Here is a 13,352-nt window from a genome sequence, read left to right as displayed (position 1 = left end):
GTTGCTACTAACAATTTAACCCACCTGGAAACTCTCCTGTTGCTACTGACAATTTAACCCACCTGGAAACTCTCCTGTTGCTACTAACAATTTAACCCACCTGGAAACTCTCCTGTTGCTACTGACAATTTAACCCACCTGGAAACTCTCCTGTTGCTACTAACAATTTAACCCACCTGGAAACTCTCCTGTTGCTACTAACAATTTAACCCACCTGAAACTCTCCTGTTGCTACTAACAATTTAACCCACCTGGAAACTCTCCTGTTGCTACTAACAATTTAACCCACCTGGAAACTCTCCTGTTGCTACTAACAATTTAACCCACCTGGAAACTCTCCTGTTGCTACTAACAATTTAACCCACCTGGAAACTCTCCTGTTGCTACTAACAATTTAACCCACCTGGAAACTCTCCTGTTGCTACTAACAATTTAACCCACCTGGAAACTCTCCTGTTGCTACTAACAATTTAACCCACCTGGAAACTCTCCTGTTGCTACTAACAATTTAACCCACCTGGAAACTCTCCTGTTGCTACTAACAATTTAACCCACCTGGAAACTCTCCTGTTGCTACTAACAATTTAACCCACCTGGAAACTCTCCTGTTGCTACTAACAATTTAACCCACCTGGAAACTCTCCTGTTGCTACTAACAATTTAACCCACCTGGAAACTCTCCTGTTGCTACTAACAATTTAACCCACCTGGAAACTCTCCTGTTGCTACTAACAATTTAACCCACCTGGAAACTCTCCTGTTGCTACTAACAATTTAACCCACCTGGAAACTCTCCTGTTGCTACTAACAATTTAACCCACCTGGAAACTCTCCTGTTGCTACTAACAATTTAACCCACCTGGAAACTCTCCTGTTGCTACTAACAATTTAACCCACCTGGAAACTCTCCTGTTGCTACTAACAATTTAACCCACCTGGAAACTCTCCTGTTGCTACTGACAATTTAACCCACCTGGAAACTCTCCTGTTGCTAAACAATTTAACCCACCTGGAAACTCTCCTGTTAACAATTTACTGGAAACAATTTAACCCACCTGGAAACTCTCCTGTTGCTACTAACAATTTAACCCACCTGGAAACTCTCCTGTTGCTACTAACAATTTAACTGCTACTAACAATTTAACCCACCTGGAAACTCTCCTGTTGCTACTAACAATTTAACCCACCTGGAAACTCTCCTGTTGCTACTAACAATTTAACCCACCTGGAAACTCTCCTGTTGCTACTAACAATTTAACCCACCTGGAAACTCTCCTGTTGCTACTAACAATTTAACCCACCTGGAAACTCTCCTGTTGCTACTAACAATTTAACCCACCTGGAAACTCTCCTGTTGCTACTAACAATTTAACCCACCTGGAAACTCTCCTGTTGCTACTAACAATTTAACCCACCTGGAAACTCTCCTGTTGCTACTAATAATTTAACCCACCTGGAAACTCTCCTGTTGCTACTAACAATTTAACCCACCTGGAAACTCTCCTGTTGCTACTAACAATTTAACCCACCTGGAAACTCTCCTGTTGCTACTAACAATTTAACCCACCTGGAAACTCTCCTGTTGCTACTAACAATTTAACCCACCTGGAAACTCTCCTGTTGCTACTAACAATTTAACCCACCTGGAAACTCTCCTGTTGCTACTAACAATTTAACCCACCTGGAAACTCTCCTGTTGCTACTAACAATTTAACCCACCTGGAAACTCTCCTGTTGCTACTAACAATTTAACCCACCTGGAAACTCTCCTGTTGCTACTAACAATTTAACCCACCTGGAAACTCTCCTGTTGCTACTAACAATTTAACCCACCTGGAAACTCTCCTGTTGTGTTGCACCAGCGACTCTTGATATGATGATGATGAGACAATCTTAAAGCAAATTATTTCAAATTATTTATTGCTGGCAACAAAGCATATTGAAGGCAAAAAAACACAACATGATGGATGCCAATTTGTAGAAAAGCAGGAGGGGGGAGCAAAAGCTTTAAACATTATTGTTATAAAAAGCGGTCAGAAACGAAGGAACTAACTTTAGACTACTTGGACTCATTCTGCAGATCTGTAGGTAGCGTAGTACGGAAAACATTGTCCTCGTAGTTCGGTACTTCCACCACTTCTGCTTGAATCTAGTAGCCTACAGCACAGTCCCGTTTATGTAATACTGTCGGCGTCATTAAGAAAAGGATCTCAAGCAATACACATACAGTAAAACTATACGTGGCCCATGTTGGAATCAAACCCACAACTGTTGTTTCAAGCACCATACAACACGAAAACCTTTCAGAAGTGTGACTCCTTGCAATTTATGCGTAGGCTACTGTAGCCTGATCCTAGAGCAGTCTGCGCTCTTGCCAACTCCTATGGTCCTGTGGTCACACCAATGACCAATAGCAGTTGGCGAGAACGCAACAGATCTGGGACCAGGCTATGTAAACATATAAATTTGACATTTAGCAGATGCTCTTATCCAGAGCGATTTAGGACTATTCAAATCAGATTTAAAAAAAAAAAAAAAAAAAAGTAAAACTGTGTTAGAGCTGTCAAACCCGCAAGTGGCTCCCGCGATTATAACTGAAGTGGACATTGCCATTGGCTGCACAGAGTCACATTGAGAGAAAATCCCATGCAGCCTTGCTGACATGTTTGAACACTGGAAAGTGTGAGATGTAATCTACACCTCGATTAGGATGATAAATATTCAAAACCCTAATTCTGATTATTTTCAATCCGAGGACAATATTTCTATATAAGCCTACAGTTTCTCGTTCTGAACTTCAAACGCGAGTGGCGTCAAGACAGCGATCAAGAGCAGCTGGCTCAACAGTATGAAAAACCAAAACGCCTCGGACACAACCAAAAAACAGGCATCAGTGCAAGAGAGGACAAATACAACAGTAAAGGTACGAGTCGTCGTTGTTTGGGTTCTAGGGGTTGCTAGGTAACCAATACTCTTTTAAAAACAGTGTAGTTTTGAAAAAGCTAAGAAAGAAAAAAAAATCGAGGTACTGTGTGTGTGTCTTCAATAGAGGTTCCATTCCTCTCTGCTATACTGCCAGCGGTATATGGAGGAGCTGTCGTTAAGGACATCCCAGATGTCGTCAGCTTCTTGCCAGTTTTCCTCCCAGAACCTGAACCTCTGCTTGGGGATCTTACAATGACAGATTCTGTATAAAGACAACACAGCTATTGTTATTGAATTGATTAGTATAAGGATCCCCATTAGTTGTTTCAAAAGCAGTAGCTACTCTTCCTGGGGTCCACACAGTAATATAATAAATAATATATGCCATTTAGCAGACGCTTTTATCCAAAGCGACTTACAGTCATGTGTGCATACATTCTACGTATGGGTGATCCCAGGAATCGAACCCACTACCCTGGCGTTACAAGCGCCATGCTCTACCAACTGTGCTACAGAAGGACCACCTAACATAATACACAAGAGATTGATAACTGATAGATCATTTATACATAATTAATAATCTACTGATTTAAAAGTGATAAACAAGTATTACAGTCCTCCTTTGATGCACATGTACCATATATGTTCACTCAAATGTAGAATGTAGGATGTAGAACGTAGGCTGTAGAATATAGAATGTAGGCTGTAGAACGTAGGCTGTAGAACATAGGCTGTAGAATAGAATGTAGGATGTAGAACGTAGGCTGTAGAATATAGAATGTAGGCTGTAGAACGTAGGCTGTAGAATGTAGACTGTAGAACATGGGCTGTAGAACATGGGCTGTAGAATGTAGGCTGTAGAATGTAGGCTGTAGAACATGGGCTGTAGAATGTAGGCTGTAGAACATGGGCTGTAGAATGTAGGCTGTAGAATGTAGGCTGTATAACATGGGCTGTAGAATGTATCCTGTAGAATGTAGGCTGTAGAACATGGGCTGTAGAATGTAGGCTGTAGAATGTAGGCTGTAGAACGTAGGATGTAGAACGTAGGCTGTAGAATATAGAATGTAGGCTGTAGAACGTAGACTGTAGAATGTAGGCTGTAGAATGTAGGCTGTAGAATGTAGGCTGTAGAACGTAGGCTGTAGAATGTAGGCTGTAGAATGTAGGCTGTAGAATGTAGGCTGTAGAATGTAGGCTGTAGAATGTAGGCTGTAGAACGTAGGCTGTAGAATGTAGGCTGTAGAATGTAGGCTGTAGAATGTAGGCTGTAGAATGTAGGCTGTAGAATGTAGGCTGTAGAACGTAGGCTGTAGAATATAGAACGTAGGCTGTAGAATATATGTATAGAATATATAGAATATGGTCCTTCTGTAGCTCAGTTGGTAGAGCATGGCACTTGTAACGCCAAGGTAGTGGGTTCGATCCCGGGACCACCCATACGTAGAATGTATGCACACATGACTGTAAGTCGCTTTGGATAAAAGCGTCTGCTAAATGGCATATATTATTTATTATTATATTAATATAGAACGTAGGCTGTAGAATATAGAACGTAGACTGTAGAATGTAGGCTGTAAAATGTAGGCTGTAGAACGTAGGCTGTAGAATGTAGGCTGTAGAACGTAGGCTGTAGAATGTAGGCTGTAGAACGTAGGCTGTAGAATGTAGGCTGTAGAATGTAGGCTGTAGAATGTAGGATGTAGAATGTAGGCTGTAGAATATAGAATGTAGGCTGTAGAATGTAGACTGTAGAATGTAGGCTGTAGAATGTAGGCTGTAGAATGTAGGCTGTAGAACGTAGGCTGTAGAATATAGAACGTAGGCTGTAGAATATAGAATGTAGGATGTAGAACGTAGACTGTAGAATGTAGGCTGTAGAATGTAGGCTGTAGGCTGTAGAACGTAGGCTGTAGAATATAGAACGTAGGCTGTAGAATATAGAATGTAGGATGTAGAATGTAGGCTGTAGAATGTAGGCTGTAGAACGTAGGCTGTAGAACGTAGGCTGTAGAACGTAGGCTGTAGAACGTAGGCTGTAGAACGTAGGCTGTAGAATATAGAATGTAGGCTGTAGAATGTAGGCTGTAAAATGTAGGCTGTAAAATGTAGGCTGTAGAACATGGGCTGTAGAATGTAGGCTGTAGAATGTAGGCTGTATAACATGGGCTGTAGAATGTATCCTGTAGAATGTAGGCTGTAGAACATGGGCTGTAGAATGTAGGCTGTAGAATGTAGGCTGTAGAACGTAGGATGTAGAACGTAGGCTGTAGAATATAGAATGTAGGCTGTAGAATATAGAATGTAGGCTGTAGAATATAGAATGTAGGCTGTAGAACGTAGACTGTAGAATGTAGGCTGTAGAACGTAGGCTGTAGAACGTAGGCTGTAGAATGTAGGCTGTAGAATGTAGGCTGTAGAACGTAGGCTGTAGAATATAGAACGTAGGCTGTAGAATATAGAACGTAGGCTGTAGAATATAGAATGTAGAACGTAGACTGTAGAATGTAGGCTGTAAAATGTAGGCTGTAGAACGTAGGCTGTAGAACGTAGGCTGTAGAACGTAGGCTGTAGAATGTAGGCTGTAGAATGTAGGCTGTAGAACGTAGGCTGTAGAATATAGAACGTAGGCTGTAGAATATAGAATGTAGGATGTAGAACGTAGACTGTAGAATGTAGGCTGTAAAATGTAGGCTGTAGAACGTAGGCTGTAGAACATAGGCTGTAGAACGTAGGCTGTAGAATGTAGGCTGTAGAACGTAGGCTGTAGAACGTAGGCTGTAGAATGTAGGCTGTAGAACGTATGCTGTAAAATGTAGGCTGTAGAACGTGGGCTGTAGAATGTAGGCTGTAGAATGTAGGCTGTAGAATGTAGGCTGTAGAACGTAGGCTGTAGAATGTAGGCTGTAGAATGTAGGCTGTAGAACGAGGCTGTAGAACGTAGGCTGTAGAATGTAGAACGTAGGCTGTAGAATATAGAACGTAGGCTGTAGAACGTAGACTGTAGAATGTAGGCTGTAAAATGTAGGCTGTAGAACGTAGGCTGTAGAACATAGGCTGTAGAACGTAGGCTGTAGAACGAGGCTGTAGAACGAGGCTGTAGAACGAGGCTGTAGAACGAGGCTGTAGAACGTAGGCTGTAGAACGTAGGCTGTAGAATGTAGGCTGTAGAATGTAGGCTGTAGAATGTAGGCTGTAGAATGTAGGCTGTAGAACGTAGGCTGTAGAATATAGAACGTAGGCTGTAGAATATAGAACGTAGGCTGTAGAATATAGAATGTAGGATGTAGAACGTAGACTGTAGAATGTAGGCTGTAGAATGTAGGCTGTAGAACGTAGGCTGTAGAACATAGGCTGTAGAACGTAGGCTGTAGAACGTAGGCTGTAGAATGTAGGCTGTAGAACGTAGGCTGTAGAACGTAGGCTGTAGAATGTAGGCTGTAGAATGTAGGCTGTAGAATGTAGGCTGTAGAACGTAGGCTGTAGAATATAGAACGAGGCTGTAGAATATAGAACGAGGCTGTAGAATATAGAATGTAGGATGTAGAACGTAGGCTGTAGAATGTAGGCTGTAGAACGTAGGCTGTAGAACGTAGGCTGTAGAACGAGGCTGTAGAACGTAGGCTGTAGAATATAGAATGTAGAATATAGAATGTAGGCTGTAGAATGTAGGCTGTAGGCTGTAAAATGTAGGCTGTAGAATGTAGGCTGTAGAACGTAGACTATAGAATGTAGGCTGTAGAACGTAGGGTGTAGAATGTAGGCTGTAGAATGTAGGCTGTAGAACGTAGGCTGTAGAACGTAGGCTGTAGAATGTAGAATGTAGGCTGGAGAATGTAAGCTGTAGAATGTAGGCTGTAGAATGTAGGCTGTAGAACGTAGGCTGTAGAACGAGGCTGTAGAATATAGAACGTAGGCTGTAGAATATAGAATGTAGGATGTAGAACGTAGGCTGTAAAATGTAGGCTGTAGAACGTAGGCTGTAGAACGTAGGCTGTAGAACGTAGGCTGTAGAACGTAGGCTGTAGAACGTAGGCTGTAGAACGTAGGCTGTAGAATATAGAATGTAGGCTGTAGAATGTAGGCTGTAAAATGTAGGCTGTAAAATGTAGGCTGTAGAATGTAGGCTGTAGAACGTAGACTATAGAATGTAGGCTGTAGAACGTAGGGTGTAGAACGTAGGCTGTAGAACGTAGGCTGTAGAACGTAGGCTGTAGAATGTAGAAAGTAGGCTGTAGAATGTAGAATGTAGGCTGAAGAATGTAGGCTGAAGAATGTAGGCTGAAGAATGTAGGCTGAAGAATGTAGGCTGAAGAACATAGGCTGTAGAATGTAGGCTGTAGAATGTAGGCTGTAGAATGTAGGCTGTAGAACGTAGGCTGTAGAATGTAGGCTGTAGAATGTAGGCTGTAGAATGTAGGCTGTAGAATGTAGGCTGTAGAACGTAGGCTGTAGAATATAGAACGTAGGCTGTAGAATATAGAATGTAGGATGTAGAACGTAGACTGTAGAATGTAGGCTGTAGAATGTAGGCTGTAGAACGTAGGCTGTAGAATGTAGGCTGTAGAACGTAGGCTGTAGAATGTAGGCTGTAGAATGTAGGCTGTAGAACGTAGGCTGTAGAATATAGAACGTAGGCTGTAGAATATAGAACGTAGGCTGTAGAATATAGAATGTAGGATGTAGAACGTAGACTGTAGAATGTAGGCTGTAAAATGTAGGCTGTAGAACGTAGGCTGTAGAACATAGGCTGTAGAACGTAGGCTGTAGAACGTAGGCTGTAGAACGTAGGCTGTAGAACGTAGGCTGTAGAACGTAGGCTGTAGAATGTAGGCTGTAGAATGTAGGCTGTAGAACGTAGGCTGTAGAACGTAGGCTGTAGAATGTAGGCTGTAGAATGTAGGCTGTAGGCTGTAGAATGTAGGCTGTAGAATGTAGGCTGTAGAACGTAGGCTGTAGAATGTAGGCTGTAGAATGTAGGCTGTAGAATGTAGGCTGTAGAATGTAGGCTGTAGAATGTAGGCTGTAGAATGTAGAACGTAGGCTGTAGAATGTAGAATGTAGGCTGGAGAATGTAAGCTGTAGAATGTAGAATGTAGGCTGTAGAATGTAGGCTGTAGAACGTAGGCTGTAGAATGTAGAACGTAGGCTGTAGAATGTAGGCTGTAGAAGGTAGGCTGTAGAATGTAGAATGTAGGCTGTAGAACGTAGGCTGTAGAATGTAGGCTGTAGAATGTAGGCTGTAGAACGTAGGCTGTAGAATGTAGGCTGTAGAATATAGAATGTAGGATGTAGAACGTAGGCTGTAGAATATAGAATGTAGGATGTAGAACGTAGACTATAGAATGTAGGCTGTAGAATGTAGGCTGTAGAACGTAGGCTGTAGAATATAGAATGTAGGCTGTAGAACGTAGGCTGTAGAACGTAGGCTGTAGAATGTAGGCTGTAGAACGTAGGCTGTAGAATGTAGGCTGTAGAACGTAGGCTGTAGAACGTAGGCTGTAGAACGTAGGCTGTAGACTGTAGAACGTAGGCTGTAGAATGTAGAATGTAGGCTGGAGAAGGTAGGCTGTAGAATGTAGAACGTAGGCTGTAGAATATAGAATGTAGGCTATAGAATGTAGGCTGTAGAACGTAGACTGTAGAATGTAGGCTGAAGAATGTAGGCTGTAGAATATAGAACGTAGGATGTAGGCTGTAGAATATAGAATGTAGACTGGAGAACGTAGACTGTAGAATGTAGGCTGTAGAATGTAGGCTGTAGAATGTAGGCTGTAGAACGTAGGCTGTAGAATGTAGGCTGTAGAATGTAGGCTGTAAAATGTAGGCTGTAGAACATGGGCTGTTGAATGTAGGCTGTAGAACGTAGGCTGTAGAACATGGGCTGTAGAATGTAGGCTGTAGAATGTAGGCTGTAGAATGTAGGCTGTAGAACATGGGCTGTAGAATGTAGGCTGTAGAATGTAGGCTGTAGAACATGGGCTGTAGAATGTAGGCTGTAGAATGTAGGCTGTAGAATGTAGGCTGTAGAACGTAGGCTGTAGAATATAGAATGTAGCCTGTAGAACGTAGACTGTAGAATGTAGGCTGTAAACGTAGGCTGTAGAACGTAGGCTGTAGAAAGTAGGCTGTAGAACGTAGGCTGTAGAATATAGAATGTAGGATGTAGAACGTAGGCTGTAGAATATAGAATGTAGGATGTAGAACGTAGGCTGTAGAATATAGAATGTAGGATGTAGAACGTAGACTATAGAATGTAGGCTGTAGAATGTAGGCTGTAAAATGTAGGCTGTAGAATGTAGGCTGTAGAACGTCGGCTGTAGAATGTAGAATGTAGGCTGTAGAATGTAGGCTGTAGAACGTAGGCTGTAGAACGTAGAACGTAGGCTGTAGAATGTAGGCTGTAGAATGTAGGCTGTAGAACGTAGAATGTAGGCTGTAGAATGTAGGCTGTAGAACGTAGGCTGTAGAATGTAGGCTGTAGAACATAGGCTGTAGAACGTAGGCTGTAGAACGCAGGCAGTAGAATATAGAACGTAGGCAGTAGAATATAGAATGTAGGCTGTAGAACGTACGCTGTAGAACGTAGGCAGTAGAATATAGAATGTAGGCTGTAGAATCTAGAATGTAGGCTGTAGGCTGTAGAATAAAGAATGTAGGCTGTAGAATGTAGACTGTAGAACGTAGGCTGTAGCATGTAGGCTGTAGAATGTAGGCTGTAGAATGTAGGCTGTAAAATGTAGGCTGTAAAATGTAGGCTGTAGAACATGGGCTGTAGAATGTAGGCTGTAGAACATGGGCTGTAGAATATAGGCTGTAGAATGTAGGCTGTAAAATGTAGGCTGTAGAACGTAGGCTGTAGAACGTAGGCTGTAGAACGTAGGCTGTAGAACGTAGGCTGTAGAATATAGAATGTAGGATGTATAATGTAGACTGTAGAATATAGAATGTAGGATGTAGACTGTAGAATATAGAATGTAGGATGTAGAACGTAGGCTGTAGAATATAGAATGTAGGATGTAGAACGTAGACTATAGAATGTAGGCTGTAAAATGTAGGCTGTAGAACGTAGGCTGTAGAACGTAGGCTGTAGAATATAGAATGTAGGATGTAGAACGTAGACTATAGAATGTAGGCTGTAGAATGTAGGCTGTAAAATGTAGGCTGTAGAATGTAGGCTGTAGAATGTAGGCTGTAGAACGTCGGCTGTAGAATGTAGAATGTAGGCTGTAGAATGTAGGCTGTAGAACGTAGAACGTAGGCTGTAGAATGTAGGCTGTAGAACGTAGGCTGTAGAATGTAGGCTGTAGAACGTAGGCTGTAGAATAGGCTGTAGAACGTAGGCTGTAGAACGTAGGCTGTAGAACGCAGGCAGTAGAATATAGAATGTAGGCTGTAGAACGTACGCTGTAGAACGTAGGCAGTAGAATATAGAATGTAGGCTGTAGAATCTAGAATGTAGGCTGTAGGCTGTAGAATAAAGAATGTAGGCTGTAGAATGTAGACTGTAGAACGTAGGCTGTAGAATGTAGGCTGTAGAATGTAGGCTGTAGAATGTAGGCTGTAGAATGTAGGCTGTAAAATGTAGGCTGTAAAATGTAGGCTGTAGAACATGGGCTGTAGAATGTAGGCTGTAGAACATGGGCTGTAGAATATAGGCTGTAGAATGTAGGCTGTAAAATGTAGGCTGTAGAACGTAGGCTGTAGAACGTAGGCTGTAGAACGTAGGCTGTAGAACGTAGGCTGTAGAACGTAGGCTGTAGAATATAGAATGTAGGATGTATAATGTAGACTGTAGAATATAGAATGTAGGATGTAGACTGTAGAATATAGAATGTAGGATGTAGAACGTAGGCTGTAGAATATAGAATGTAGGATGTAGAACGTAGACTATAGAATGTAGGCTGTAAAATGTAGGCTGTAGAACGTAGGCTGTAGAACGTAGGCTGTAGAACGTAGGCTGTAGAATATAGAATGTAGGATGTAGAACGTAGACTATAGAATGTAGGCTGTAGAATGTAGGCTGTAAAATGTAGGCTGTAGAATGTAGGCTGTAGAATGTAGGCTGTAGAACGTCGGCTGTAGAATGTAGAATGTAGGCTGTAGAATGTAGAACGTAGGCTGTAGAACGAGAACGTAGGCTGTAGAATGTAGGCTGTAGAATGTAGGCTGTAGAATGTAGGCTGTAGAATGTAGGCTGTAGAACGTAGACTGTAGAACGTAAGCTGTAGAACGTAGGCTGTAGAACGAGGCAGTAGAATATAGAATGTAGGCTGTAGAACGTACGCTGTAGAACGTAGGCAGTAGAATATAGAATGTAGGCTGTAGAATCTAGAATGTAGGCTGTAGAATGTAGGCTGTAGAATAAAGAATGTAGGCTGTAGAATGTAGGCTGTAGAACGTAGGCTGTAGAATGTAGGCTGTAGAATGTAGGCTGTAAAATGTAGGCTGTAGAATATAGAATGTAGGCTGTAGAATGTAGGCTGTAAAATGTAGGCTGTAAAATGTAGGCTGTAGAATGTAGGCTGTAGAACGTAGACTATAGAATGTAGGCTGTAGAACGTAGGGTGTAGAATGTAGGCTGTAGAACGTAGGCTGTAGAATGTAGAAAGTAGGCTGTAGAATGTAGAACGTAGGCTGTAGAATGTAGAATGTAGGCTGGAGAATGTAAGCTGTAGAATGTAGAATGTAGGCTGTAGAATGTAGGCTGTAGAATGTAGGCTGTAGAACGTAGGCTGTAGAACGTAGGCTGTAGAATATAGAATGTAGGCTGTAGAATGTAGGCTGTAAAATGTAGGCTGTAAAATGTAGGCTGTAAAATGTAGGCTGTAAAATGTAGGCTGTAGAATGTAGGCTGTAGAACGTAGACTATAGAATGTAGGCTGTAGAACGTAGGGTGTAGAATGTAGGCTGTAGAACGTAGGCTGTAGAATGTAGAAAGTAGGCTGTAGAATGTAGAACGTAGGCTGTAGAATGTAGGCTGGAGAATGTAAGCTGTAGAATGTAGAATGTAGGCTGTAGAACGTAGGCTGTAGAACGTAGGCTGTAGAATGTAGAACGTAGGCTGTAGAATGTAGGCTGTAGAATGTAGGCTGTAGAAGGTAGGCTGTAGAATGTAGAATGTAGGCTGTAGAACGTAGGCTGTAGAATGTAGGCTGTAGAATGTAGGCTGTAGAACGTAGGCTGTAGAATATAGAATGTAGGATGTAGAACGTAGGCTGTAGAATATAGAATGTAGGATGTAGAACGTAGACTATAGAATGTAGGCTGTAGAACGTAGGCTGTAGAATATAGAATGTAGGCTGTAGAACGTAGACTATAGAACGTAGACTATAGAACGTAGACTATAGAACGTAGACTATAGAATGTAGGCTGTAGAACGTAGGCTGTAGAACGTAGGCTGTAGAATGTAGGCTGTAGAACGTAGGCTGTAGAACGTAGGCTGTAGAACGTAGGCTGTAGACTGTAGAACGTAGGCTGTAGACTGTAGAACGTAGGCTGTAGAATGTAGAATGTAGGCTGGAGAAGGTAGGCTGTAGAATGTAGAATGTAGGATGTAGAATGTAGGCTGTAGAATGTAGACTGTAGAATGTAGGCTGAAGAATGTAGGCTGTAGAATATAGAACGTAGGATGTAGGCTGTAGAATATAGAATGTAGACTGGAGAACGTAGACTGTAGAATGTAGGCTGTAGAATGTAGGCTGTAGAATGTAGGCTGTAGAATGTAGGCTGTAGAACGTAGGCTGTAGAATGTAGGCTGTAGAATGTAGGCTGTAAAATGTAGGCTGTAGAACATGGGCTGTTGAATGTAGGCTGTAGAACGTAGGCTGTAGAACATGGGCTGTAGAATGTAGGCTGTAGAATGTAGGCTGTAGAATGTAGGCTGTAGAACATGGGCTGTAGAATGTAGGCTGTAGAACATGGGCTGTAGAACATGGGCTGTAGAATGTAGGCTGTAGAATGTAGGCTGTAGAATGTAGGCTGTAGAACGTAGGCTGTAGAATATAGAATGTAGCCTGTAGAACGTAGACTGTAGAATGTAGGCTGTAGAATATAGAATGTAGGATGTAGAACGTAGACTATAGAATGTAGGCTGTAGAATGTGGGCTGTAGAATGTAGGCTGTAAAATGTAGGCTGTAGAACGTCGGCTGTAGAAAGTAGGCTGTAGAACGTAGGCTGTAGAATATAGAACGTAGGCTGTAGAATATAGAATGTAGGATGTAGAACGTAGACTATAGAATGTAGGCTGTAGAATGTAGGCTGTAGAATGTAGGCTGTAGAATGTAGGCTGTAGAATGTAGGCTGTAGAACGTCGGCTGTAGAATGTAGAATGTAGGCTGTAGAATGTAGGCTGTAGAACGTAGGCTGTAGAACGTAGAACGTAGGCTGTAGAACGTAGGCTGTAGAATGTAGGCTGTAGAATGTA

The 13,352-nt window shown here is 42.1% G+C and overlaps 1 protein-coding gene across 1 annotated transcript in view; it reads right to left on the bottom strand.

Annotated features, from left to right (window-relative positions):
• Nucleotides 1-1,909: 1,909 nt before the first annotated feature.
• LOC127933019 (NEDD4-binding protein 2-like 1) overlaps nucleotides 1,910-13,352 on the bottom strand; it is a 31,065-nt gene continuing 19,622 nt past the window's right edge. Inside the window, exon 5 of the mRNA XM_052529210.1 lies at nucleotides 1,910-3,187. Coding sequence (XP_052385170.1) covers nucleotides 3,043-3,187 — 145 coding nt within the window. The 3' untranslated portion in view covers nucleotides 1,910-3,042. The remainder of the gene's footprint in view (nucleotides 3,188-13,352) is intronic.

Source organism: Oncorhynchus keta, chromosome 11, assembly GCF_023373465.1.
Source record: "Oncorhynchus keta strain PuntledgeMale-10-30-2019 chromosome 11, Oket_V2, whole genome shotgun sequence".
Classification (NCBI taxonomy): domain Eukaryota; kingdom Metazoa; phylum Chordata; class Actinopteri; order Salmoniformes; family Salmonidae; genus Oncorhynchus; species Oncorhynchus keta.
Note: the sequence above shows the minus strand (reverse complement) of the source record. Positions and strands in the feature narration are given on the sequence as shown.